General features: G+C 44.4%; 2 protein-coding genes across 5 annotated transcripts; one reads left to right on the top strand and one right to left on the bottom strand.

The window, feature by feature from the left end:
- The first annotated feature begins 8,794 nt into the window (after nt 1-8,794).
- ube2b (ubiquitin-conjugating enzyme E2B (RAD6 homolog)) lies at nt 8,795-18,440 on the top strand. 4 transcript variants are annotated; one of them, XM_061249769.1, is made up of 7 exons: nt 8,795-8,940; nt 14,810-14,890; nt 15,632-15,657; nt 16,116-16,205; nt 16,809-16,897; nt 17,341-17,517; nt 17,627-18,440. In XM_061249769.1, the coding sequence occupies exons 1-6, from the start codon at nt 8,897-8,899 to the stop codon at nt 17,467-17,469; spliced, it is 459 nt and encodes a 152-aa protein (XP_061105753.1). In that variant the 5' UTR covers nt 8,795-8,896; the 3' UTR covers nt 17,470-17,517; nt 17,627-18,440. The 4 variants fall into 4 exon arrangements, with proteins under 4 accessions (XP_061105753.1, XP_061105752.1, XP_061105751.1 ...); XM_061249768.1 differs by having other exon boundaries at nt 17,605-18,440; XM_061249767.1 differs by having other exon boundaries at nt 17,583-18,440.
- On the bottom strand, nt 18,366-20,360 carry cdkn2aipnl (CDKN2A interacting protein N-terminal like). Its single transcript, XM_061249771.1, has 3 exons — nt 20,065-20,360; nt 19,615-19,714; nt 18,366-19,250 (listed from the first exon to the last, which is right to left on the bottom strand). Exons 1-3 carry the CDS (start codon nt 20,274-20,276, stop codon nt 19,242-19,244), a joined length of 321 nt encoding a protein of 106 aa, XP_061105755.1. The 5' UTR covers nt 20,277-20,360; the 3' UTR covers nt 18,366-19,241.
- Between the last annotated feature and the right edge of the window lie 5,620 nt (nt 20,361-25,980).

Raw genomic sequence — 25,980 nt, 5'->3', positions numbered from 1 at the left:
GAGAGAGGGGGAGCCCCATCCCACGCTGGGGGGGGGGGGGGGGGGGGGGCATCCTCCGCTGGCCAGCAAGGCGTAAAGGTAGGATGGATAAAACAGAAATGTCGTAAGAAATCTATCACAGCAATTCAGATGAGCAGAAAACAAGCTAGACGCGTAGGAAGTCCAAACGTGGGAGAGTACAGGGAGCAGTTGTAGAGGGACAGGGTGATGCCCTTGGAGCTCCAGGAGGGGTGGAGGCGTGGGGGCCGGTCCAGGGGAGGAGGCTGCAGGGGTCCACTACCGCAGGGCGGGCGAAAGGGCTGCAGCGGCCCAAGAACTCAGGACCCTGGAAGGGCAGGAGCCCCGGGACAGAAGAAGCAAAGGAAGTAGAACTTTAGGCACGGAATTAGATGTCGTTTCAGTGCCAAAGCTCCAACTCAATTCCAACTGATCGGCTAATGTGCCCCGTGCACGGAACAGCTCACGCACAGAACGCCTGTGCCACACGTACCTGGGATGATCTGTGCGATGTTTCCATGGGACTATTAGTCATGTGTGGATTTGTGCAACAACCAGGCTGACCTGCCAACCATGCCCAGAATGCAGGTGCCGCACGTACCTCCGCGGTGACGTTGTGGCTAACCCCACCGGCAGGTCTGCTCAGTGCCACCGGTCATGTGCATTTTTAAATATGCACTGGCCTTACCTGCCAACCAGCGCTGGGACTATGTACTTTTTAGCATAGGATTGACGAAAGAGGAACATTTAAAAGACAAAGAGCGTGTCTGAAGCCAACGTCGAATACGCCTGGAGATTATGCCATGAGATTAAGGAATATGTTGCCTCTGCCTGCGTAGATTTAGCAGTTTATTTTCTTCTTTTGGATGGTAATAAATAATAAATAGATAAATAAATTCCATCTGAGATCTGGAATGAAAACATTGGAAACACTGTGCTTCTCATTTGTTTAGTCTGGCTATAGTTAAAATTGAATTAAAATATTAAATGCAGTTTCATAGGGGGAAAAAAAACATTATCACTTTCAAGTGAAGTGGTTTCACAGGAAAGCAACTTGTTTTTAGTTCATGCCTGCAATGGCTAAATGCATTCAACATTACTCAGTAGAGCCATCTAGTGTGTGAACCAAAATCTGACAAAAGTAAACAGCAAAGAGGCAAAGAAACCTTCGAAAAATACCATACTTACTTGGTTACCAGTGCTACACATTCATTTCAACCTGAAATACATTTTTGCCAGTACTGTTTAGATCAGGCAGCTTCATACCACGTATGTACCAAGTATGAGCACGCTGGGTATTGTGTTATTGTTTCGTGTTTTTTATTTTATTTATGAATTTGACAAAATAATAGAATATGAAAAATGAAAGCTATGTACTAAATAAAATATGATACATCTTATAGATATGACATAGTTATTCTGCCATTCACCATTTTCCGTAAGAGACGTCCAATTGACATTCAGGTCATTTGTTTAATAATCTGACTCTGAAGTCAAGGAACTGAGGTGTCACCGTTGTTTTATGGTAAACACAAAGCACGCATCAGTTGTGCTGTAAAACAGTGAAACTGCAGGTTAACCATGAGCACAATGGCTGTCCCTGAAAGATGCAGAACTGAATCAGTTAATTGGTTTTTGAAAACTGGAATTATGGAATTACACCAGAATTTTAAACTTCCAACATTCTTTTACATTACAAACAAGTAAAGCATTTATTTGTATATAACTAATTTTCAAAATGTAACTTAGAACCCTATCTCTCAGGTCACAATATCTTGTATTCATCTGTTCAGTTATGCTTTAGTTTCAGGTGAATTTGCATGATATTCATCACATTATCCATACACAACCATAATCCTGCATTCATAAAACCATATATTTTTGATACTATTACTGTGTTAAAGATGCGTAGACAGACTCTATGTGCCAATAATGTTCCCCCACTGAAGGCAGCTGCTACAGGACGACAGGGTGAATCATTATGAAAAGAACCAAATTTCCATAAATATCAATAAAGTATAAAACTAAATGCAAATGAACACAACCCAAAACATCAAAGCTTTGAGCGACATTTGCACTTCAATTACCTGAAAGACCGATGAATGGCAAGATGCATGTGCATTCAGTCGTTATGAATATTTTCTGCTAATTTCTGTTAATTTATTCTCTTTGGGTGTTTTGTCTCTGGAATGATGAAGATGAATCAACCCCGCCTCCCTCCGAAAAAAAAAAAAAAAAACCAAAGAGAAAACGAGAAAAAGGAAAACCAAGGGGAACCACATACATCGAGCAAATCTGCTTCGAACATTCAAACAGAGTCGGCCTATTATGTTTCAGAATCCGTCTTCTGTGTTTTTGGTTCTTTGTACTGGCAACTGTATCACAATCTGCTGAAAAAGAAGGGTACGGATCAATTAGTAACAATTGAGGCAATTCACGTTGATAGCTGATGATAACATCCACAGTTTAAAATAATGCAGATTGTGATGCTGACCTCCCAATTATAATTTCCTGGGCGAAACTAAAATAAGCGGACTGTTCTAGGCAAAAAGACCAAGAGCTAACACAGCTATCCATCTAGGCTAGCTAAAAGACCAAGAGTCTTGCACAAGTGCATTTCATAAGTCTGAAAGAAGCACAGTTCAGAAGCTGTGTGTTGATTCAAAGAACTAATTCACCTTGACAAGTTGTGTAGACATCAGTGCCATCTAGTGGTGTAAAACTGGTAGTAGAAAGGAGGTGAATTTACCATCAGTCTGACCAGATACAGATTGGTATGTTTAGGCAAACTGATTTCTAGAATAAAATGTTTTTTCTAAGATAAATTCATATTGCCTTGAAGTAGAGCTCAGACAATTGGATTATATTTGGTGATTGGTAACCCTAGGAATGTTATCTTTTTGCATAGAAACGGATTCTACTTTTGACTAAAAAAAAACGAAAAACTATTTCATCCTATTTTTATAACATAGGATTTAACAAAATGTTTTACACACTTATAATCTGGATATATTTCAGGCAGTCTTGCATTATATAAGCACATAAGCTAACATATCAGGGCTGCTTATTTTATACAGATTACTCTTTAATAGATAAAGTGGTTTTAATGGATATTTTATAAACTTGTCTAACCGTGTGTTTGATAATAATATCTCTGGCGGATAGACCAGTCCACACAGCAGTGGGCCGCTTTAATTTAGTTTAATTAGTTTAATTTCCGTTTTATGTGTTTTTACTGTATCACGCCTACCGATACCACGCTCACTCTGTTTCACAAAAAAAGAGGTTGTGCAATCCAGCAATTAATAAATATATAATATTAGATGCATGTGGAGTATTGTTTTTTCAGTAACTTGTTGCTATGAGTTATTATGGCTGTTTCTACAGGTAGGTCTGCAGCTCAGCTATTTCCCAGCAACAGGTGTTACAGCAGCAGGCTGCAAGGGTCAACCAGCCTCATTTGAGAATCAAACAGAGATGTGTTGTCCAGTGTTAAATGCCCTACCGCAGTCATACAAACTTCTAAGTCACTGCAATCCTATATCCTTTTTTTAAATTCCCATTTCAATTTTAGAATTATTTTTATAAAAAAGCCAGTGTATCCCAACATAATTGTTATGTTTTGGGGTTTTTTTCACTGGTTTGCTAAAACAACCACAACGGTAATTGCATTCGCGAGCGCAAAGTTCCTGCGCAGAAAACACTCGCTGGTGAGAATTCTGGAGCAGTCGGATCGTTTAATTCTCTTTAAATCACGACCGTGTGAATTACGGCGCGAGGGCGCGCCTTTCGGAATGAAGATTCCAGTCTCAAAAGAAACGGTGCAAAGCCGGGCCGGGAGTGAAATATAGGGCGACACAACTCTTTGTTCACACCTGTCATCATCGCTGGCTGCTGCAAGTCTTGCTCCATAAATATAGCGGTGGCAGTCTCCCCTAAATCAGCCGCAAGTGTAATGGACCCGAAGCCATCCGCGGGTCCCTTTGTTCCCGGGGAATGTGCAGCCTCTTTGTGAGTAAATCTGCCATAATTCAATTATTATGGTTGAACATTTGGAAGCAAAATGGCGCGACTATAATCAAATAATTAGCGGCGTAATCACACGGCATCGCTTCTGATTAGTACTGATGCGCATTGCCCCGGTTTCCGCGGTGGTACACCGCACGGTAATAGAGTGAATAATTAATCATTTGGCTGACAGGCCACCTGTTCTAAATAGATCTGTCTGTCTGCAGAGGCGCGTCTGCAGACAGCTGTTATGGAAAGGATGTATTGTGTCGTGCTCTTTTACATTGCTGCCTGCGTTGGAGTAATGGCTTCAGTCTTTATTGACAGTGCTATTACTGTCGGAGAGCTCATTCCCCAGACAGCCATTCGGCTTGACTGCGGAGCTGAACAGCACCGAAACAGTCCCTCCACAGACCACCGAATTAATGAACCTGAAATGTAACGAGATAAAAGGTCTTTTCTGTTTCCGTCTTTTCTCGTAACACAAGATTCACCCAGGCCCAACTCCTGTACAACGTTGTAATTTTTTAATGTTATATTACATGACATGATATGCTTTTAGCAGAAGCCCAAATCCAGAGTAGCTTATTGTGTTAGTGTACATAAATACATCCGCTGGAGTTATATATGCAACATGGTCAACAGCAGTCTTTGAGCAACAAGTATGCAGCGTCGCTAATGCATATATATGAGATATATGAAATGTAAATAAACTATGTTGTCCTCGAACCATAGTAAAACTAATGGTAAAAACAAATACATACAAAATCGCTGAAAAACAAACAAACACATAAAATGAATTTATGAATTCATTACATTAGATTGTGTGGGAGGAGGAGGGGGGGTGTGGTTCCAGGGAAATCAAAATGCAGCCTGAAGAGGTGGGTCTTCATTCTGCATCAGAAGATGCCGCCAGTGAATTTGCTGGCCAGGTCGCTGTGGAAAGTTAATTCCATCATTGCACCACTGGGGGGCAGTACAGGGAGACGGCGTCACCAGAAAAACCGAGAAAGCGTAGAAGAAACAACCGCTGCCAGTCACCCCAGGGTGAAAAGGGAGCCACCGTGTGACGTACGACGCCTGAGGGAGTGCTCGAGCTGTTGTGCGCACGGCCCCTGTTGGCGAGGCTAAGTGGAGGCACGGCTTGGCTAAAGGAGCACCCTTGGGGGTTGAAATTCAGCCTCTTTGCCCTTACCTCTGGCTATATTTATGTCCTGGCGCTAAATGCTAAAGGAGAGCGTAACCTATTCTTTCCCAGAGTTGGTGAGTGGCCTGAATACCTGACTGAGACTGCCTGGGTTTGCCTTGTGCTGAGCACAAAACTTTAAACAAATCGGGCGATCTCAACCCGTTTTCACATCTGTTGATTAACAAGCATGCCAACGATATAGGACTAATCTTTTGGCAAGTGATATACAGCTTGCTTCAAAATTGTTTACGATCTACACAGTTCAGCTGTTTTCCACTCCAGACTATTTTCCCATTGTGTGTGTGGAGAAGTCCGCAAATAACGTTGATAAAACTTGCTCAATTTCGTAATGCAAATAAAAATAAATGCATATGCTACTAACTGCTAAATGGTCTCCATTTATAATCCGCCTTTATCAAAAGTGCTGTGTAATTGATGCTTCTCATTCACCCATCCACACACTCACACCCCAACGGCGATTGGCTGCCATGCCAGGCACCAACCAGCTCGTCAGGAGCATTTGGGGGTTAGGTGTCTTGCTCAGCGACACTTTGACACACCCAGGGCGGGATCGAACCGGCAACCCTCTGACTGCCAGACGACTCCTGAGCTAATGTCGCCCCACTAAACTAAACTGCCTAATTGGAGAGAGTTGGATATATGTAATGGTACTTTGTGAATTATAAATCGTTTACAAATCAGGTTCACACTAATTTTTCTTTTTTCAATTAATATTTTTTTATTCTCAAACTCACATTCTCAATCAGATTTTCTTTTAAATACAAAACTAGTAGTATGTCAATAAAATGTTTTGTAATAAAAATAAAATGAAATATGCTGCCTGCATCACCCATTACATTTAAATTCAGTGGAAGCACTTTAACATGGCTTATTGTTGAGGGTCATTCAAGGACATTCAGCTTTTCAGTTTTGGTCACATGCCTTTGATTGTCCTGCCGAAGTGTGGGGTTTCACTCCAGTTTCAGGCCATTATGAGACGGAAACAGGCTTTTACCTGCATTTGCCCTAACGTTCCTTAAATTCTCAAAGGTTTCCCAACCCCTGCCAAAGAGAAGCTTCTCCATACACCCCCAAAGTTTCACTGAGTGGGGAATTAGATTAGATTCTATTTTGATTAGGAATTTAAGAGCACAACAGCTCAAAGGAGTATCATGACACAAACTCCCAGAGGATAGCACTTAAAAGCATTACTGAAAACACTTATTTCCAAAGTGCTCCTCGATGGAAACAAACAGACACAAACCATGGGAACAAACACATTGACAGAAACAAACAAATTACAAGATAAACCTTGTTTATGCAATCCCACGCCCAAGGTCTCTTAAAAGTGAGCCATCAACACGCCCCAGAAAGCATTACATTTACATTTTTGTCATTTGGCAGACGCTTTCAATCCAAAGCGACTTACAAGTGCATAGGTTCTTCCACAAGTCAAAGCATCACATCCATAACTAGGAAAATACATAGGAAGTGCTGTTCTAAACATAGTCATCATAAGTGCAACATTTTTATTTTTTTATTTTTTATTTTTTTTGGGGGGGGGGGGGGGGGGTTAGACAAGAGGGATAGGGATATCAGAAAGGGGGGCGGGGGAAATCAGGAGGGAGGACTAAGGTAGAGTTTGAAAAGGTGTGTTTTCAGTGCCTCCATAACTTTTGCTTTAATGCAGGGGCAGGTTGTTCCATGAGGAGATCCTAGTCTAGAGAAATGATCTTCCTGCTGTTTTACCTTTAACGCGAGGAACACTGCATGATATCATGCTCGATCTTGTGTCGCAACCATGCTCAAGGGTCAAATGGCTGTGCAGATCTTATTGTGGCTACACTGGGGATTGAACCACCAACCTTGCGGGTCCCAGTCATGTACCTCAACCACTACGCTACAGACCTCAAAAGCTTTTCCCACATTTGGGTCACCCTTGTAACCTCCAGGCAGGCTCCGTGCTGTTGTTATATAGACTAATTTACTTTATTAGGTACATCTGTACACCGGCTTCCTAATGCAAATATTTAATCAGCCAATCATGTGGCGGAAACTAAATGCATAAGAGCAGGCAGATGTGGTCAAGAGGTTCAGCTGGGGAATAAATTAAATGGGGAATAAATGTGATCTAAGTGACTTTGACCGTGGAATGCTTGTTGGTGTCAGACAGGGTGGTTTGAGTATCTAAGAAACTGCTGAACACTGAGGATTTTCACACACAACTCTCTCAAGAGTTTGCTGAGAATGGTGCAAGAAACAAAAAGCATCCGGTGAGCAGCAGTTCTGCGGGCAAAAACGCATTGCTCAGAGGAGAAGGTGACAGTAACATAAATAACCACACATTACAACAGTGGTATGCAGAAGAGCATCTCTGAACACAACCCATCAAACCTCTAAGTGGATAGGCAGTAGCAGAAGACCAATAAGTAAAACATACCTGGATTGGATGACTTGACACCTGCATGTTTTAAACACTTAAGTTTCTTGGTTTCTATGACAGTGTAGTGACTGTCCTGTCAATTCCTTTATGTTTCAAAGGAATGCAAAAATATTCACTGATGCCCTGGGTCAAAACACCGAAAAACAAACAACTCATTCAACTCTGTCCCCTTACTGTGGTGACAGTAAACAGATGTTCACACACACAATTACAAAATGTGACTGTAAACACACAATTGCAACACACGGGTATGAACTGTGACTAAACGCATAAATGACAAATAGCTACTGATAAAAACGAATTATGTACTGGTCTACAGTGTGGTCTGAACTGAACTGGCATTTCACATGTTTAACCTACAACGTATGATCTAGTTTTATTCAAGACAACAGTGGTCTAATCTTAATGTTGCTTTCCCACGCAGTAGGAAAATTCTATATTCATGTACAGGGTCATCCACATGAGTTACATAATATACATCCAAAACTTGTTAACTCTGTCAATAAAGCCCAGTTTTCGTTTCATACGAATAGCAGTTGTTAGACTGTAACGTTACAACCTTTTATGAAGCTGTTTGCTTGCACATTACCAATACACTATTTGCTCTATGACTGTCAAGTGGCTAAAAGATACAACCTTAGATAGCTACCCGTAAAACGGACTAAATTCTAGAAGATTCCAAGAAGGATGAGCCTAAATGAATGTAACCTGGCTCGATAAGACACCTTTTCGAAAAACAAAAATGACATGCTGTTCACGCGTATACAGAGTTATAGTTGTAGCTAAAATAAGTACAGGTACAGTACACAGTATTCATGTTTAATACATAAAACAGAACAAATATATAAATATCAACTATTCTTTCCCAGTTATTTTAACCTCAACTGCATCCGATAGTTATAACTGATCAGATTATACCAATTGTGCTGCGTATAGGGGGGTTTACCGAAACACAAAAACATAAATGCTTATCAGCTGTATTGTTGAGATGTGAAAATGAATTGAAGTATTTAAATATTATAAACGCCTTGACTAATATTGGCTCATGTGGCCAATGCTCTAAACTTGAACAAGATTTTAGTTATTGTAGAAATGGGTTGTTCTGCTCGAATGGACTTGTCCTGTTCTGCCGTGGAAGTAAATGACGTCAGCTTAGTTGTTTGGAAGGAGAAAAGGGTGCTAGCAGCGGCGTTGCCCGTATATATACCGGCTCAGGCTGGGGTTTTATGGTTAAAAGAACATCTTCTGCGTCCTGAAGAATGTCGACGCCCGCTAGAAGACGCCTTATGAGAGACTTCAAAAGGTAGCCACTGGTTCGCTACGTTTGCAAATGTTTTTTTGCAATGTTTTTACTGTCATTGGTGTTACTAGTTGGATAGAGTTAGCTAGCGAGCTAACACAGCTCCGGTAGTTCGTGCCGAGTTCCAAGATTTGTAGATAGTTGATTGTTTTTGCCCCGTCGCGTATTCTTCGACTGCCGATATCAGCTGTGCATCTCGTTAGTTGTCGCATATCATGCTGAAATTGTTCATTCAAGCTACGTTTGTTATAGGAGTGTCAAGCTGTGTTTATGGTGTATATTTAAGGCAACGCTCGAGTAGCTAGCTAGCTCTACGTATGTTTGTGTCATGTAGCTAGCTGCTTTGTTCAATTTGGTAATTATCTAGCTAATTACATTTACGCATCGCAACAATAGTATTGCTAAGCAGTTAACGCAAACATGTTCGCACTCAATCAGTTACATTCACCAGCTTTGAAAATCAAGAATCTTCTGTGAAAAAGCCGGTAGCTAAGGTCACTGTTTGAGATGATTCAATTATTGATAAATTACAACGTTGGTTCACCGTGTATTGCTGACTGTCTACAAACTCAAACAATGGGCGTTTGTCTTGGTATTGTTTTGGGTAGCTAATCCGATCAGATGAACACTGCTCCGAACTTTTAGGCATTTTTCCGCATCTGATGTAGTTTGTTACTACTTAGGAAAGCGATCAACCTTTAGCTACGTAGTTGGCAAGACTGAGGGGAAGTTGATGTAGTCGCTAATTGAATTGCGTTAGTTATATAACAGCCAGCATTTAGGCATGGGAATGTATTCGTTTGTCATGTAATGAATGTTTTCATCTAATATGAATTCTAAAAAGGCCTTTACCTGTAGTTATCCAGTGTCCATAAACTGTGGTTCAATGTGTTAGTTTGAGATTTAATCTAGGATCCTGTTTTGAAGGCTATATATTTAAAACCCATCATCTGTTATTATTATTGATGGTGGCATTGTAATTGGAAGGTACATGTTAGGTGTAGCTTGAATCAGTTGAAAGGTAACATTTAAAACCTGTTGGACTCGGTGTGTCTACGGACTGGAGTTGTTTTCGGTCTTTTTGCAGCAGTAGTCCGCTAGTAAAAGTACCTGTTCCGCAGCTGTCATTACGTTGCCAAGGTAATAGTTTTTATTAAAAACTATTACCTTGGCAACGTAATGATATATATATTTTTTATCATGCAAAGCTTTTGCGATCTAAGAAATTACACCGAAGACTGCTCCCTTGATATGACCTATAGAATGTTTGTAGGATCTTGGAATGCAACATGCTATTTCCATGATCTCTGGTTTGTCGAAGTGTAAGTTGAGCGAATGCTCAATTTTAAAACGGTCCAAACGGTGGTTAGCTGAGACAGATGCCTGCGCCCTGTGAGGGGGGGGGGGGGTGTCTCAGGGGAATGGTCTCTATGGTTGGGCTGGCCTCTACACAGCAGGGTCAGGCAGACTATAGCTCCCCGTCTGTCGCTGGTCTCCAGATGGGAAGCTCTGAAAGAGGGGGGGGGGGGGGCGGCTGGACACCTGTTAGAGGGACCAGGTGTATTGTGATACCCGCAGGAAACAACCTGCTGAGGACACGGGGATATGGGGAGGAGGTAATCCTATTCCCCGTCACCTCTCCGGCAGGTGCGCTCTGTTACACAGCGGAAGTGACCCATGACCGGGACTGTCCCATCGAGTCCCTCTGTTCTAATGAAGAGCTGGAACCGTGCAGATTCACCGCATCGCAGAACCAACCGCGTCCCTGCGCTAAATACCACTGACGCTGTTAGAAAACTAGAAAACGAGAACTGTACGGTCACTGACTCTGTCATATCTAGAGCTGTCGGGAAGGAGATAATGCTTCATAATGTTACTAAGGCTGTGCCCATGTTCACACTGCACTGTAGATCCGGGTGAAATGGGAAATTTGTTTTGGATTCTAATACTTTTCTGTGCTGGATTGATCTTGCCTGGTTGCCAGGTGCAGTTGCGCTAACCGAGAGCACCAGAAGGGGTTTGCACTTTGAGAATATTTCAAAGGATCAAAACAGACAAGCTCAGTAAAGCGCGTAGAAGTATGCAAAACAACGATGCCTTTGACCCGGGTCTGCAGCAGCACAGTATTAAAGACATTATTGGTTTAGAAGCAGAAACTGATGCCAGTGACTGTAAAAGGGCTGTGGTTGATTTAAAAATAAATATATATATGTGTGTATATATTTTGGTATGCCACCATATAGCCTAGTAACATTCAGCAGGTCGCATTGTGTGCTCTTGTGAAGGCACATTAAAAAAACACTTCCTGAAAATAAAAGAAACCAGAAGAGTGAATCAGCTTTGTTTTGCTGGACCGCGGAATGGAGCTGAGCTGTAACAGAGGCGCAGTAATGATGGTACATAAGAGCTGGGTGGAGTTGGAAAGCTTTGAGCTGGGAAAGGGGTTGTGTTCCCTGGGTCTGGGATGACCTTGATGTGGGGTCTCCATGGCATCCGGATGACGGTCGAAGGTCAGGGAGAAGGAATGGCTGCCCATTGGTCCATGTGCTGAAAGTGGGCGGTCCTATGTTGTGATAATGACTGAATTACAATCGGCTCGTGCTAAAATTACATGGGACAGTTGGGGCTCCGAGTTGGCAAAATGATCATAGCCACAAGTAAAAAAAAAAAAAAAATTAAAAAATTTTTTTTAAACATAAGACAGGTTGAAAACAAAGGTTAATAATGTGGGTTAAAAAACATAAACAAAAAACAACAACAGAAAAACCACGGTCCCCATTTATTGGACAAGTGGTTCCCTAATGTCTGATCTAGGGGAATGCCCTGATGCCTCGGATGTGTTGAGACTGTAAGGGTCTCCTGGGGTTATTTGACAGGGGAACCCATAAGAGGCCGGCGAGTAGCTAATGCAGGAGAATGTGTCATTCTGTGTTTAATGGGGAACCACTGAACAGCCTACATGCATCCGTACGAGTGAACGTTTTCCGCTCACCATCCTTCTATCCAGCAATGGTGATTTTAAAACTGAGTAAAATTCACCAGGATAAAGGATAAAGTATTGAGTAGTTGACCGTGGAAGATGCGTAAGTCACAGAGTGGGTGGTGTTCGGTCAGGTCCTGATAGCAGACGGTCACAGGTGAGAGGAGATGAGAGGAGATGAGAGGAGATGAGAGGAGATGAGAGGAGATGAGAGGAGATGAGAGGAGAGGAGAGGAGATGAGATGTGTGGAGACGGGCTCTTGAGGATGGGGGGGTGACAGACGGGTCAACAGGCGGCCTTTGAGAAGACGCGTAGCGGAGGCGTTAAGGGTCGGTTAGCACCGGGGCGTTTCACGGGTGATTTTCACATTTGAAAGGCAGAGCGGAAGGACCCGGAACGAGTGGGACGTGACGTGCGAAGAGCCCGTTAGCGAGTCGCTGAGGCGCCGGCGTCGAGCTGCAGGAGCTCCTGTGTGCCGTTTGAACAGGCGAAACACGGAGGACTCTTCAGAAACTGGGTCTGTTCGTCTGAGAGGGGTCAGAGGAGCAGCAGGCAGGACAGGGGTTCTCCGTGTGAGCGTTCTGCAGGACAGGGGTTCTCCGTGTGAGCGTTCTGCAGGACAGGGGTTCTCCGTGTGAGTGTTCTGCAGGACAGGGGTTCTCCGTGTGAGCATTCTGCAGGACAGGTTCTCTGTGTGAGCGTTCTGCAGGACAGGGGTTCTCTGTGTGAGTGTTCTGCAGGACAGGGGTTCTCTGTGTGAGTGTTCTGCAGGACAGGGGTTCTCTGTGTGAGCGTTCTGCAGGACAGGGGTTCTCCATGTGAGTGTTCTGCAGGACAGGGGTTCTCCGTGTGAGTATTCTGCAGGACAGGTTCTCTGTGTGAGCGTTCTGCAGGACAGGTTCTCTGTGTGAGCGTTCTGCAGGACAGGGGTTCTCTGTGTGAGTGTTCTGCAGGACAGGGGTTCTCTGTGTGAGTGTTCTACAGGACAGGGGTTCTCTGTGTGAGTGTTCTACAGGACAGGGGTTCTCTGTGTGAGCGTTCTGCAGGACAGGGGTTCTCTGTGTGAGCGTTCTGAAGGACAGGGGTTCTCTGTGTGAGCGTTCTGCAGGACAGGGGTTCTCTGTGTGAGCGTTCTGCAGGACAGGGGTTCTCTGTGTGAGCGTTCTGCAGGACAGGGGTTCTCTGTGTGAGCGTTCTGCAGGACAGACATGCAGGGCCACGGGCGGGCCTGGAGACAGGATTCTCCCTTTACTGTTAACTGATGATTTAAAGGCACTATATTTAAAATGCTATGTATTATTGCTGTTAGTTGGACTAGTGTTTTTATATAATTATTATTTTGGCTTCTTTTTACTATCATTATTAGCTAATTATTATTAAACCTCCTTCCCTCTACACGTTTTTCTAAAAATATTTTGAACAGAAATGCAGTATAATCCAGTATTTGTCCATTAATGGAGCAGAAGTAGCCTGTAAATATATACTGAAGCCCATAATTTGAAATGTCACTTTCTGGTGTTTTAGTAAAGGTTGTTCCTACAGTACAGGACAAGGCATGGTTGGATCACCCACGTCTTTTAGGCAGCTATGAGTTCTCTCATGCAAGGCCAACGTTGATATTAACCAGCCTTCACCCACGCTGGGGTACAGCTCACTGTTTTCCTCTTTATTTTCAATTCAAATTAAGCAGGATGTGTTTTGCCTCCTGGTTGGTGTTCCCTCTCCCGACAGCATAAGGCTCGCTGAGGCAGCCTTAGCCTTAGCTTAGCGTAATCTGCTCACTTCTGAAAGCGGCTGTTGTCCACCGCTAGTCGACAGTGCCTGCACTTTGAACACGAGTAGCCATTCTATCATCTGGCCACCAGGGGCCTGTTTTTAACCCCTGTGGGGGAGAAGGGTGGTCAATACAATGAGATCACGACCCAGTGTGTCTGATATAGGGCTGCGGCACAGGGCTTTTTGGGAAGGTCATCACTGCTGCAGTAGAGGACAGCGTTCCTATTGCAGGGCTGACCAACCCTGTCCCGTAGATCTACCGTCCTGTAGGTTTTCACGCCAACCCTAAGAAAGCACACCTCATTCAACAGCTAGAGCAGGGCTGCCCAACCCTGTTCCTGTAGATCTACCGTCCTGTAGGTTTTCACGCCAACCCTAAGAAAGCCACACCTCATTCAACAGCTAGAGCAGGGCTGCCCAACCCTGTTCCTGGAGATCTACTGTCCTGTAGGTTTTCATGCCAATCCCAACAAAGCACACCTCATTCAACAGCTTGAGATCTCGCTAAGCTGCTAAGGGACAGAATTAAATCCTACAGGATGTTTGGGCTCCAGGAACGGAGTTGGACAGCCCTGCCTTATAGGCACAAACTTTACAAACTGTAATGCATTATTTGTATAGAAATTATTTCATGGGATCATCATTCTTCACTTGAAAGCTCTTTTAACCCATCAGACCAGCTGCACTGAAAATGCCTCCGCTTTTCCCTGGAGGGGGTATCTAGAGATGACTGACTGTGTCTGTCTCAGGACAGGAAGCGCACGTTAAGCCTCTCTCCAGGACCGGAGCATGTGTGTGGTTTTAAAGGAGTGTGAGGTCTCTCCAGGTCCGGAGTGTGTGAGGTCTCTCCAGGTCCGGAGTGTGTGAGGTCTCTCCAGGTCCGGAGTGTGTGAGGTCTCTCCAGGTCCGGAGTGTGTGAGGTCTCTCCAGTTCAAGGAGTGTGTGAGGTTTCTCCAGTTCAAGGAGTGTGTGAGGTCTCTCCAGTTCAAGGAGTGTGTGAGGTCTCTCCAGGTCCGGAGTGTGCGAGGTCTCTCCAGGCCCAGAACGTGTGTGTGGGTTTAAAGGCGTGTGAGAAGTTTCGGGAATGCTGATGGGAATTCCGGTTTTTCCCGCAGGCTGCAGGAAGACCCTCCGGCCGGAGTGAGTGGGGCCCCTTCGGAGAACAACATCATGATGTGGAACGCGGTTATTTTTGGGTGAGCCTTAGATCCGGCCCCTCCCGCCGGCTTACCGCACACGCACTGCACACAAGACGCATGCCTTTGACCCCTGACCCCTGACCCCTGACCCCTGGGCTCAGAGCAGCTCCAGAGCAGAAAGATGAGCTCTCTGATCTAATGGGCAGGCTCCAGGGAGGGTGGTTTATGAACGGGAGGGTTGTTTATGAAGGGGAGGGTTGTTTATGAAGGGGAGGGCGGTTTATGAAGGGGGGAAATTGATGTTGTGCGCTGAGAGTTATGTTCAAAATGAGAAACTGTTGAACAGGTTCCTTCACCCCACTTAGCGTTGCTACATTTTTTGGCATAATATCAGATTTATATCGCAGGGTGCTTCCTGGACCTACACGGGGTAGGGTAGGGCTTCCTCTGTGCTGCGTCTGTGGTTTTCCACCTGAACTGTAGTTTTCCACTTTCCACCGCTCATGAGCATAGCCTCTACTCTACATGGCTGTCCTTATACACACACACATGCATACATGCATGCATGCAAACATACAACAGCCATGTCGTAAAAACACAAAAAAATGTATGTTAGTTTGAGTTTGTGACTGATTGCATGGATGAAGCGACCAACACTTGGGTTTTTATTTTTGCACTGTTTGTTTGTAAAAGCGAAGATTTCAGGATCCTCCACGTGGCTTGTTAGTGGTTTAACTTTTGTTTATTTTGCAATCGCAAACTTTGTCTAATTCAGTATTTTTGTGTCATCATTTACAGACCTGAGGGAACGCCATTTGAAGATGGTAAGTTGATGGTTCTTAACGCAAACGCATGAAAAATAAGATTCACACCTTACTGCTCTATACAGAACCTATAACATTCAGCGACCCCTGTAGCATTAACTATCGCAATAGCATTAGCTATGCAATCTAGCCTTAGCTATCTCTATAGCATGAGCTACCCCCAATGGCATTAGCTATCCCTGTAGCGTAGTTTGTAAATCAATAAACGTGATCGTTCGTATTTTATGTCGACAAAGCTGGAAGTAAGTTTTGATTGCCTGAATTTGAAAAAGGGGGTTCAGTGTCTTTAACAGCCAGGAGAGATCCCAGCTGCTGAGTCAGCTTTCATATTTAATCACACATTAGTCTGGGAGCCCAGCTGGGCCCTGTCCTGTCTCTGTTCAGGATTAATGCTGGTTCTGGGCGTGGGGGGGTGTAAGGTGTATTTTTAGAAAGCTTAATTGCTTCTCTCTCCGCAGGAACCTTTAAGCTTGTGATAGAATTTTCAGAAGAGTACCCAAACAAGCCCCCCACGGTCCGATTCATCTCCAAGATGTTCCACCCCAACGGTGAGAGGTTCAGCGTGGATATAACCTCTGAGGAGAGGCCTGGCACAATGAGGGTCATCAATTACAATGAACTAATGCAGTTCTTAACATGAATTAATGATGGACAAATACATGAACTATGCATGAAATTAACTTCTCATTAAATGTATTTGTTTATTCGTTAATGTATTTAACAACTAACTAATGTATTTGTTGTATATGTATACATTGGCAAACCCCACAGGATATTAACCATTTATAAATACATTAACTGACTTTCATTTCAATATGAATTGGCAGCAACTAATGTAGTGATTAACATGAATTAATGATATACAAATCCATTCACAGAGCTGTACTGATTAACAACGACATTAGTTCATTCCAATTCATTGAACCTTATTGTAGTTCATTCCAATTCATTGAACCTTATCTTGTCACATAGTCCCTAGAATTTCAGACAACTCTATTTTTTGGAAGTGGTGAATGATAAATTGATCATTGATGATTTTCACCGACAGACTTGCTGTATAAGATGCGGCTGTTTTGAGTCTTCCTGTGAAAGCAGTTTTTGCGGTTGTGCTCGTTAAAAGTTTGGTAACTTGAGCGGCCTTTAATCCGTAGTTTATGCGGACGGAAGCATATGTCTGGACATCCTTCAGAACCGCTGGAGCCCCACGTACGACGTCTCCTCCATCCTCACCTCCATCCAGGTAGGTTCCGCCCATCCTTGTGCGCTCATTTCTGCACAGTAGTTCAACACCTGTTGGTTTTTATTTTTATTTATTGGCTTTTAATCACCGTAAATGTAACGTATTGCCTGGTCAGTGTTTGTCCTGCTGCTAAAATGACTCTAGTGGTGATGTCATCCTGTAACCTCATTATCAGGCTTTGTCATTCTATACAATTCTCTCTAGGCCAGGATATAAACATATTTTTCAGAAGTGGAGTGTCTTTCCAGTACAAGAAACACACACACACACGTGCCTGCCTGCCTGCCTACACACACTCACACTCACTCACACTGAGAGTACAGATGTCCCCATTCTCCATTCCCCCTGCACCCACCTCCTCAAGCCCTGTGCCCAGTGAAACATGAATGTCGTGTTAATTATTCCGTTTCCTGTCCCCCTCCCCCCCCCCCCCCCCCCCGAAGTCCCTGCTGGACGAGCCCAATCCCAACAGCCCGGCGAACAGCCAGGCCGCCCAGCTGTACCAGGAGAACAAGCGGGAGTACGAGAAGCGTGTGTCTGCGGTGGTGGAGCAGAGCTGGAGGGACTCCTAACACAGGGCCGCGCCGCGCCCAGCGCCGTTACCTCACCCAGGACTCCCCACAGGGCCCTGTTCCCTCCGCCACAGGGCCCCGTTCCCTCCCCCACAGGGCCCCGTTCCCTCCCCCACAGGGCCCCGTTCACTCCCCCACAGGGCCCCGTTCCCTCCCCCACAGGGCCCCGTTCCCTCCCCCACACGTGCGGACAGAGAGCGTTTTAACTGTGTGCTGTTCATTTCCTTTTTATTGCATGATGCAAAAATAAGTTATTTGCAGTTTGTCATTTTATTTTGTTTTTATTTTGGCATTGATGCTGTTATGGTTTGGTTTCTACAGGATCTTTTATTTGTAATTGTTTGTCAGAGTTTGAAGAACACTGGCTGTTGAAGATGTTTTTGTTTTTTTGTTTGTTTGTTTGTTTTGTTGGACAAATTGCTCAATTCTGCGAGATGAGTCTGGAACAGAAAGGGCAGAAAGAGGACCTGATCTTTAGTTCTGGATTATTGAAGCATTAGTTCTGGATTATTGAAGCTAGTGTATATAATTGCCATTAATGAAGGCTATTTGTGCATCTTGTGCACAACGTGAGAAGTTACAATAGTTTATCAAATCAAAGCAGTTCTGGCACAAAGGGACTCTGGTGCAGGTGCTGTGAGAACAGACGGCTCAGTGAGACTGCTGATGAAAGCTTGCCGGCACCACAAAACTGGTCAGAACTGATCAAGGGCTGTCCTACAAGCTGCCCGAATTTTACCACAACATCAGTCACTGGAGCTAGGGTTTTTGAGCCTGCTTGGTGGCTTTTTTTTTTTTTTTCATCCAATTAACGGTAAAAATGTTTACTGTGCGAGTTGACCATATATAAAACTATGAATGGCAGTCGTTTTCCAAGAAGAGAGATGTCAAAAGGCTAGTTTTGTGAATTTATTGATAATGTATACTTGATATGCTGTATAAACATAATAAAATACATTTTACAGACTTGAGATGTACTCCTGGCAGAGAAATCTTGTTCCTGAACCAAGGCCTAACTGCCTGCCTCCTTCTTTTTGAACATTTCTTTTGTCATTAAAAAAATAGTGGGGCTTGCCATGAAAACCAGACCAGGACCCATAATGTCACCTCAAATACGCATCCATACGTGTGAAACATTTACCAGGGCATTGAAGGACATCCTCGACAGGCTGCAATGCTGTCGAGGACAAGGGCAGAGAGAACCTTTCTACACAAGTACGCTACACAGGAAGCAAACTGAAAACAAAAAGTAAAATGTCCTTGTCCTCACTGGCTGCGGTCTCCCTTCTCATCCATGCGAGCCATGCGATGTTTCTCCCGACATTGCATACACGATTTTAAAATGATAGATCCTTTAAAAAAAAAAAAAAAAAAAAAAAAAACATTTCAGGTTTATTGCCTGTTTTCGATTGTCCCAGACAGTTCAATGAGCGAGGAAGGATATGCTCTCTACTCGCAGAACTTCCTGACAACTGAACACTCTAAACGGCAATCTGAACTGTATTTTGCTTTAGACCCCCAAGACCCACAGAGCTACCACTCAAGTGAGCAGGTTCTCTGCACGCATTTAAAATATTCCCCAGAAAAAAAAAAGAAAAAAAAGTGGTTTCAATCTTAGGTCATCAAAACGGACGCCTAAACCGAAATATATATTTTTGAAAACTCCAGACTTTATTTTAAAAAATGAAAGTTAAAAAAAAAAAGTTCAGGAGGGTCTTCTGCTCCAGGTCTGGGTTTAATCCACTGCGCATCCTCGCTCTGGACATCTCCCATCATCGCTGCTGCAAGCGACAAGGACCAGAAGAGAAGTGTTACATTACCGATTATACACTGAATTACGGTGTTTGATGCACAACACTTAAATATCTACAAAACCTGGTGTCGCGAAGCGTGCATGCGTGTTCAAGCCATGTGTCTATAGCTGGATACTGCCAATTGTCCTTTTGTTTTCTGCGCGTAACCTGAATACCTGGAAGAATTCACGCTTTGGAAAATAGCATCTTAATGATGGTATGGTCTAATGTCCAAAAGTCCAGCCAGTGAGTGTATTGACCATGTACAGCTGTAAACCACCAGAAAATCGAGTGCCTTCCTGTTATGAGTATAGTAGCCTATTCAATAATTGAAATCGAATAATACATTTACCTGTTTCATTATCTCGTCTCTTGTTTTAAAGACCGGCGCGTCGTGCACGTCAATTCCCTCTGCCATCTCCTTCACTCTGTCCAGAAGTACGGGACTATATCTGTTAGAAACACACGACGAATAATTTGATGCAATGGATTAATGACACACCAGTATACACGTGAAAATGTAACTAACAATCGCGATCATTGATTTAGTAGCCAGATGCCAATCGCCGAGCCGAACTAACAATTGTACTAATAAACAAATCCACAAACGAGTCCGTTCATTCATTCATTTGCCAGTTTTCGGCAACAAAGCCAAAGACTCGCATTTCCAAATTATTTGCAGACTTAAAACACGGTACCGCGTGCACGTGTCACAGACAACTTGCTTAAGTACACAGCTACTGGAATAACGCGCTACATAGTCGTTCCCAGCGACTGCATAACGCTAAACAACGCAACATACCTACAACCGAGGAAGACGTGGTTAGCCCAAACCATAGACAAAGCCAGGAGATGGTCCAAGTGTGGATCCTCATAGTCTTGGATGTTCCTAAACAGAAACTCCCTCCGGGACTTCCAATGTTTTTCGCTCTCCGAGATAGTCCTAAACGTGTCGATAAGCTCGGCCAAATGTCGATTCTGCTCAATGAACTCTTCAATATCACCGTCAGCCATCTCGGACCCTTCACTCGTAGCTCAAAACACGCTCGAAAACAAAATGCTGGGGACGGTGAATTAATGTCCTTCCTGTACGTGCTATTGCGCATGTGCACAAGATTCACGCGAAGTGCGGCATTTGTCACAGTGCCACCCAGCGGAGAAGTACAATATTTCACATTTTCTCCGTTTAACGGAGGGAGATTAACACAGCAGAAATGTAATTATTTAAAAATACTCAAATTGGCAGTAAGGTCTGGATTAGTAAATATGCTTAAATCTCAATGTGAAAGCATTCTCACGGTCTGTAAGGCCTTTACAAAGGCATGCAGTTCATTGCATCCTGCGGTAAAATCCAGATATGACTATCTTGAAATTACCAGTGAACAGCTGTTTCAAAACATAGCTTGAGCTGGTCAAACCATGTTGAGTACGGGCTGGTCTGAACTTATCGACCATCTACCAGCTGTTTCGAAACCTAGCTTGAGCTGTTTTTTTTTTCAGCAGAGTAATCAGGTCTACTCTCCCTGCCTCTAAACTCACTGGCCTGCCAGACATCTCCTCTGGCCGTCTTATCGTTGTCTACAATTCAATATTCCCAACACAGATACCTCTATTAATAAGCCACACCTTTGCCTGCACAAGACAGCCGACTGTCTGCCTTTCCAGACCTCATAATAACATCACGGCACGTAGACCGCACCCAGCCAGACTGCTGAGGACGTCAGCGCTCTCTTTCACATTGTTTTGGCGGATTAGTCCAGCATGTTCTTCCTGGACAAGCGGGAGATTCCACCTCCCACTCCAGTCATCTACATTTCCAGGGCCTTGGAATAGCATGCTATTCTAGTGAAACACTTTTAGTGCCATCATACTACTTAACCCTTTGACTGGTAGGTTTTTCTTTGAATTTTTTTCTTTCTTTCTTTCTTTCTTTCTTTCTCAAAAGTTCTAAGCCAGTGTTCTAGAACTCCACTGCTTTCGGTCACCGGTGGTGATTGTGACATCAGCGTTAGAATGTTCAGTTCAGGGCATTCAGTTGAGAACATTCTAATCACATACCGTATGTGTGTGACCTCACACACAAAGGGGTTAAACTCATTCACAACACTGCTCATGAACCAGCCTTCAAATTCATGAACGATGCGGTCTGTCTTTCTCTCTCTCTCTCTCTCTCTCTCCCCCCCCCTTCTTGGTTTCTAATTACAGTTTGCAGGAAATTCAAGATTCTGCCACTTCCCAAGGTTAGGTTTTCTTCAGAATTTCTATCCACTGTCCCATCAGACATTATACCCACACACCAGCTTGCAACTTTTGGTGAAGTGTTATTTCCTCCCAAGTGTGTTTGCAAAGCCTGAACCTGCCTTTCTGTCTCACTGGTCTTCCCAGGGTGGTGCAATGAGCTGCCTTCTATCATCGCAACAGTGGAATCACTGACATCTTTTGACAAAGTAAAACACACACACACACACACACACACACACACACACACACACACACACTGTTCCTCAAGGTTTCAGTCCTGGTTGAAAGATGTCAAAACAATCAGTTTTGGATCACTCTATCTCACACGTGAAAGCTTATGTATACCCCTGACACCTGCAGAAAAATGATTTAACATTTTTTGTGAAAGAGCCAGGCCAAAAGTGCTTCACTAGAATAATATTATATCATACACTGGCTCGATAATGGAAAAATGTACTGGTTAGCTAGCACTGGCCCTCTCAATAAAAACACAAATGAAGGCTTACACATTAATAGGTATAATTTATATTAATCAGAAACACAAATCTACCACAGCAGCTGTAGGTGTATAGTAACATAGAGCTGCAAGTCTTGATGTTCTGTGTAATTTCTGACTGACATTTTAATATTTTAGTTGTGTCATAGAGATCTGATTAGAAACTAGAAATTTGTTTCATGCACACAGTAGTGTTGTTTAGCAGGGTCTTTACAGTAAGTAGAAGGCAGCCTGTAGCTTAGTGGCTGAGGTACATGACTGGGACCTGGAAGGTTTGTGGCTCAAGTCCTGGTGTAGCCACAATAATATCAGCACAGCTGTTTGGCCCACACATTACTCCAGGGGAGGATTGTCTCCTGCTTAGTCTAATCAACTGTAAGTCACTTTGGATAAATGCATCAGCTAAATAACTGTAATGTTATGTCATTGAAAGTGGGAAATTAGTTGTACTTTATTTGTAAGATCCAAATAAAAGACACATACATGTTGACAACGGCTGAACTGGGAGTATACAAATATATATTATGAGATTTCAAGGGTCTGGCTTTGTGTCCAAACTGAAAAGCCAAACAATGATTCAAATTGAAGAGGCATAGGAACCAGACACATTAGTGGCTTATTCCAAAACCCCATGATGCAAGGACAAGCACGGCTATGTTCATCGTCTAATAATCATCCTCAGAGGTTTACTGAAGGGCTCTCGCGGTGATGAGATCACGGGGAAATGTGGCTTTCCCCCCCCTGCTGCTTCAGAGAAAGACACATGTTTTTACATGAAGCAGCAGATGTGACGGAGGGGTTCTGAAGCGACGCAGCACAAAAGCCCCAGTGCTTCAGAAACCGCGTGCATACGCGCCGTCCGCAGTGCTTCAGAAACCGTGTGCATACGCGCCGTCCGCAGTGCTTCAGAAACCGCGTGCATACGCGCCGTCCGCAGTGCTTCAGAAACCGCGTGCATACGCGCCGTCCGCAGTGCTTCAGAAACCGCGTGCATACGCGCCGTCCGCAGTGCTTCAGAAACCGCGTGCATACGCGCCGTCCGCAGTGCTTCAGAAACCGCGTGCATACGCGCCGTCCGCAGTGCTTCAGAAACCGCGTGCATACGCGTCGTCCGCGGACCGGTTCGATGAGCATCCTGGCGAGCAGTTCTGGCACCGGTCGTCATGGCCGCGGTGAACCGCAGGATAATGGCAGGCCTGCTCAAGAGGCCTGTAATTTATGCAAGCAGTGCAACATTTCTGCAGGCATGACTTCCCTCCTAACGAGGTCCAAACGTCGAGCGTTCGTTCTTCACCCCGGTCACTGTCAGTTCAGCGGAGGAACGTTAACACGTTCAGACACGCTGCGTATTCATCCATCATCATCAAAGCGCGTTACAAGGGAAAATGACGTATTAAAGGGAGCCAGCTAATATTTTAATATTTGTGTCCCGCCACATGCCATAGTTTTATTGTAAAAAAAACGTTATGCATTAATGTGCCGCAGATTAAACCCAGTCTCTTCTGATACTGCAGATCAGATGATGTGTCCCTATAACTGACAAGCCTTATTTAAAACACAAGACGCACAACATTACAGTAAACAAGGACAGACAGAGCTTATGAGTTGTACATGTTTTAGTTCATCATGTCCAACTAGCTTGCAGTGCAGTACAGTATTATCATTGTAGAAACGTGGGCTTGTGCACTAGCAGATGCTTTCGGTTGTTTTCCAGTAAATTGGGAAGATCGATCCAACGTTAAAGTATTCTAAGTTAATTTGAAGTTGCTGTTAACATCCTGCTATGATAAAAACAGTTTGTGTAATACTGTATTTCATTGTCTGTGATTTGTGGCTTACAGGCATTCAACCACATTTGTCCGAGACCTTTGAGAGAGAAAACATTTTTCATTTTACAGGAAATAATGAGAACAACACACCTTGGTTTAACCACCTGGGGTCTATCAGAACAAAGTATGTATTTATTTTTTCATGATAAATTGAAAACGTCTTGGATCACAAAACATGTTGCAGTGAAAATATTTTCAAATATACACATAGATATGTTTTACCTTTATTTTAATGTGAGGTTTCAGCATGGCTGAATAGAATAGTTCTTGAGATTATGTCCCTCACAGGGGTCATGGATGAATTGCCAGGTTGTTTGTGTACTCCTGCGTTGTCACTGAAGAACACTGTGTGGCAGCTCAACAGTCAATAACCCAAAAGCCAAAGGGAAGGCGTTACTCTCTCCCTCTGAAGAATAGTCCAGCCACAGGGAGAGAACAAAAAAAGGCAAAGTGCAGCCTGTCTCCAGAGCCACACATCTGCTGGGTGGTCAGAAATATAACAGCACAGAGCCGTGATCTGGTGCCCTGCTGGATCAGCACTTTCAGCTCCAGTCAGACGGGCCGACACCCATAAGCAAAGGACAGCGGGACCAGGACGGACAAACCGGTGTTAAGCAGAGGTGGAAAATCCACATTCAGAAATGAAAAGATCTTTAAGTATCTTGTTCCAGTCACCTGAATTTTCAAACCAGCACAATTCTTCAGCCAGGAGGTAGAACTAATGAGTGAAATCAGCTGGGTGGAAGAAACACATGGCAGGACACCTGGACTTTCCTGGACTCTCTGGGTTTCAAGACGAGCAAACAGATCTGTCCAATCGACCAGGGGACAGATCAGATTCAGGCACAAAATGGCTGCCGTGCATCACCCAGGTGGGTGTGAGGGTGAGAAGTGCTATATAAATGGTAAATGGTTGGCATTTATATAGCGCCTTTATCCAAAGTGCTGTACAATGAATGCTTCTCCATTCACCCATTCATACACACACTCACACACCGACGGCGATTGGCTGCCATGCAAGGCCCCGACCAGCTCGTCAGGAGCATTTGGGGGTTGGGTGTTTTGCCACGGACACCTCGCCACAGCCCGGGCGGGGGATCGAACCGGCAACCCCCCGACTGCCAGACCACTGCTCTTACTGCCTGAGCCATATCGCCCCGTATAAATGCTACGATTTTATAACGGGTGATAAGATCGGAGAAACACCGCTCCGTCAGATAAACCCCTCCTGGCCACAGGCAAACAGCACGGCGCGGTATTCGCACGGGAGAAGGCAGCAGAAGGCCCCGTCCCGGTTTACATTCGGGCTGAGGCGAAGTGGCCCTCCCGGGAGCCGGCGGGGATTAGGATGGCAGCGGGCAGCCTCGGTGCCCGACGCTGTCATTAGCGCGGCCGCAGGCCTGCGTTTAGGCGTCCTGGCACCGCCACGCGTCTGGGGAGGCAGAGCGGAGCGGGAGCAGCAGGGACGACACGTACGGAGCAGGAGATTACTCACTGCAGCAGCTGCTGACCAGCGGCTCAGAGCTCAGCGCGCACACAGCAGCACGGCGTATCACGTCCCAAACACACCGCAGGAAAGGGCTGCCTTTCTACTGCATTTCTTTAGTCGTGTGAGGAGTTTGTGATTTAACTACCTCATGGGCTGCACACACACACACGCACACATGCACACATGCACACTCACACATACACACACACACACACACACACACACACGCACACACGCACACTCACACATACACACACACACACACACACGCACACACACACACACGCACACACGCACACTCACACATACACACACACACACACACACACACACACACACACTCACACACACGCACACTCACTCACTCACACATACACACACACACACACACACACACACGCACACTCACACACACGCACACTCACACATACACACTCACACATACACACACACGCACACTCACTCACACATACACACACACACACACACTCACACATACACACACACACACACACACGCACACTCACACACACGCACACTCACTCACTCACACATACACACACACACACACACACACACACGCACACTCACACATACACACTCACACATACACACACACGCACACTCACACATACACACACATACACACACACACACACACAC

Source organism: Conger conger, chromosome 7, assembly GCF_963514075.1.
Source record: "Conger conger chromosome 7, fConCon1.1, whole genome shotgun sequence".
Lineage (NCBI taxonomy): Eukaryota > Metazoa > Chordata > Actinopteri > Anguilliformes > Congridae > Conger > Conger conger.
The sequence above is the reverse complement of the archived record's forward strand: the minus strand, read 5'-3'. Positions and strand labels throughout refer to the sequence as shown.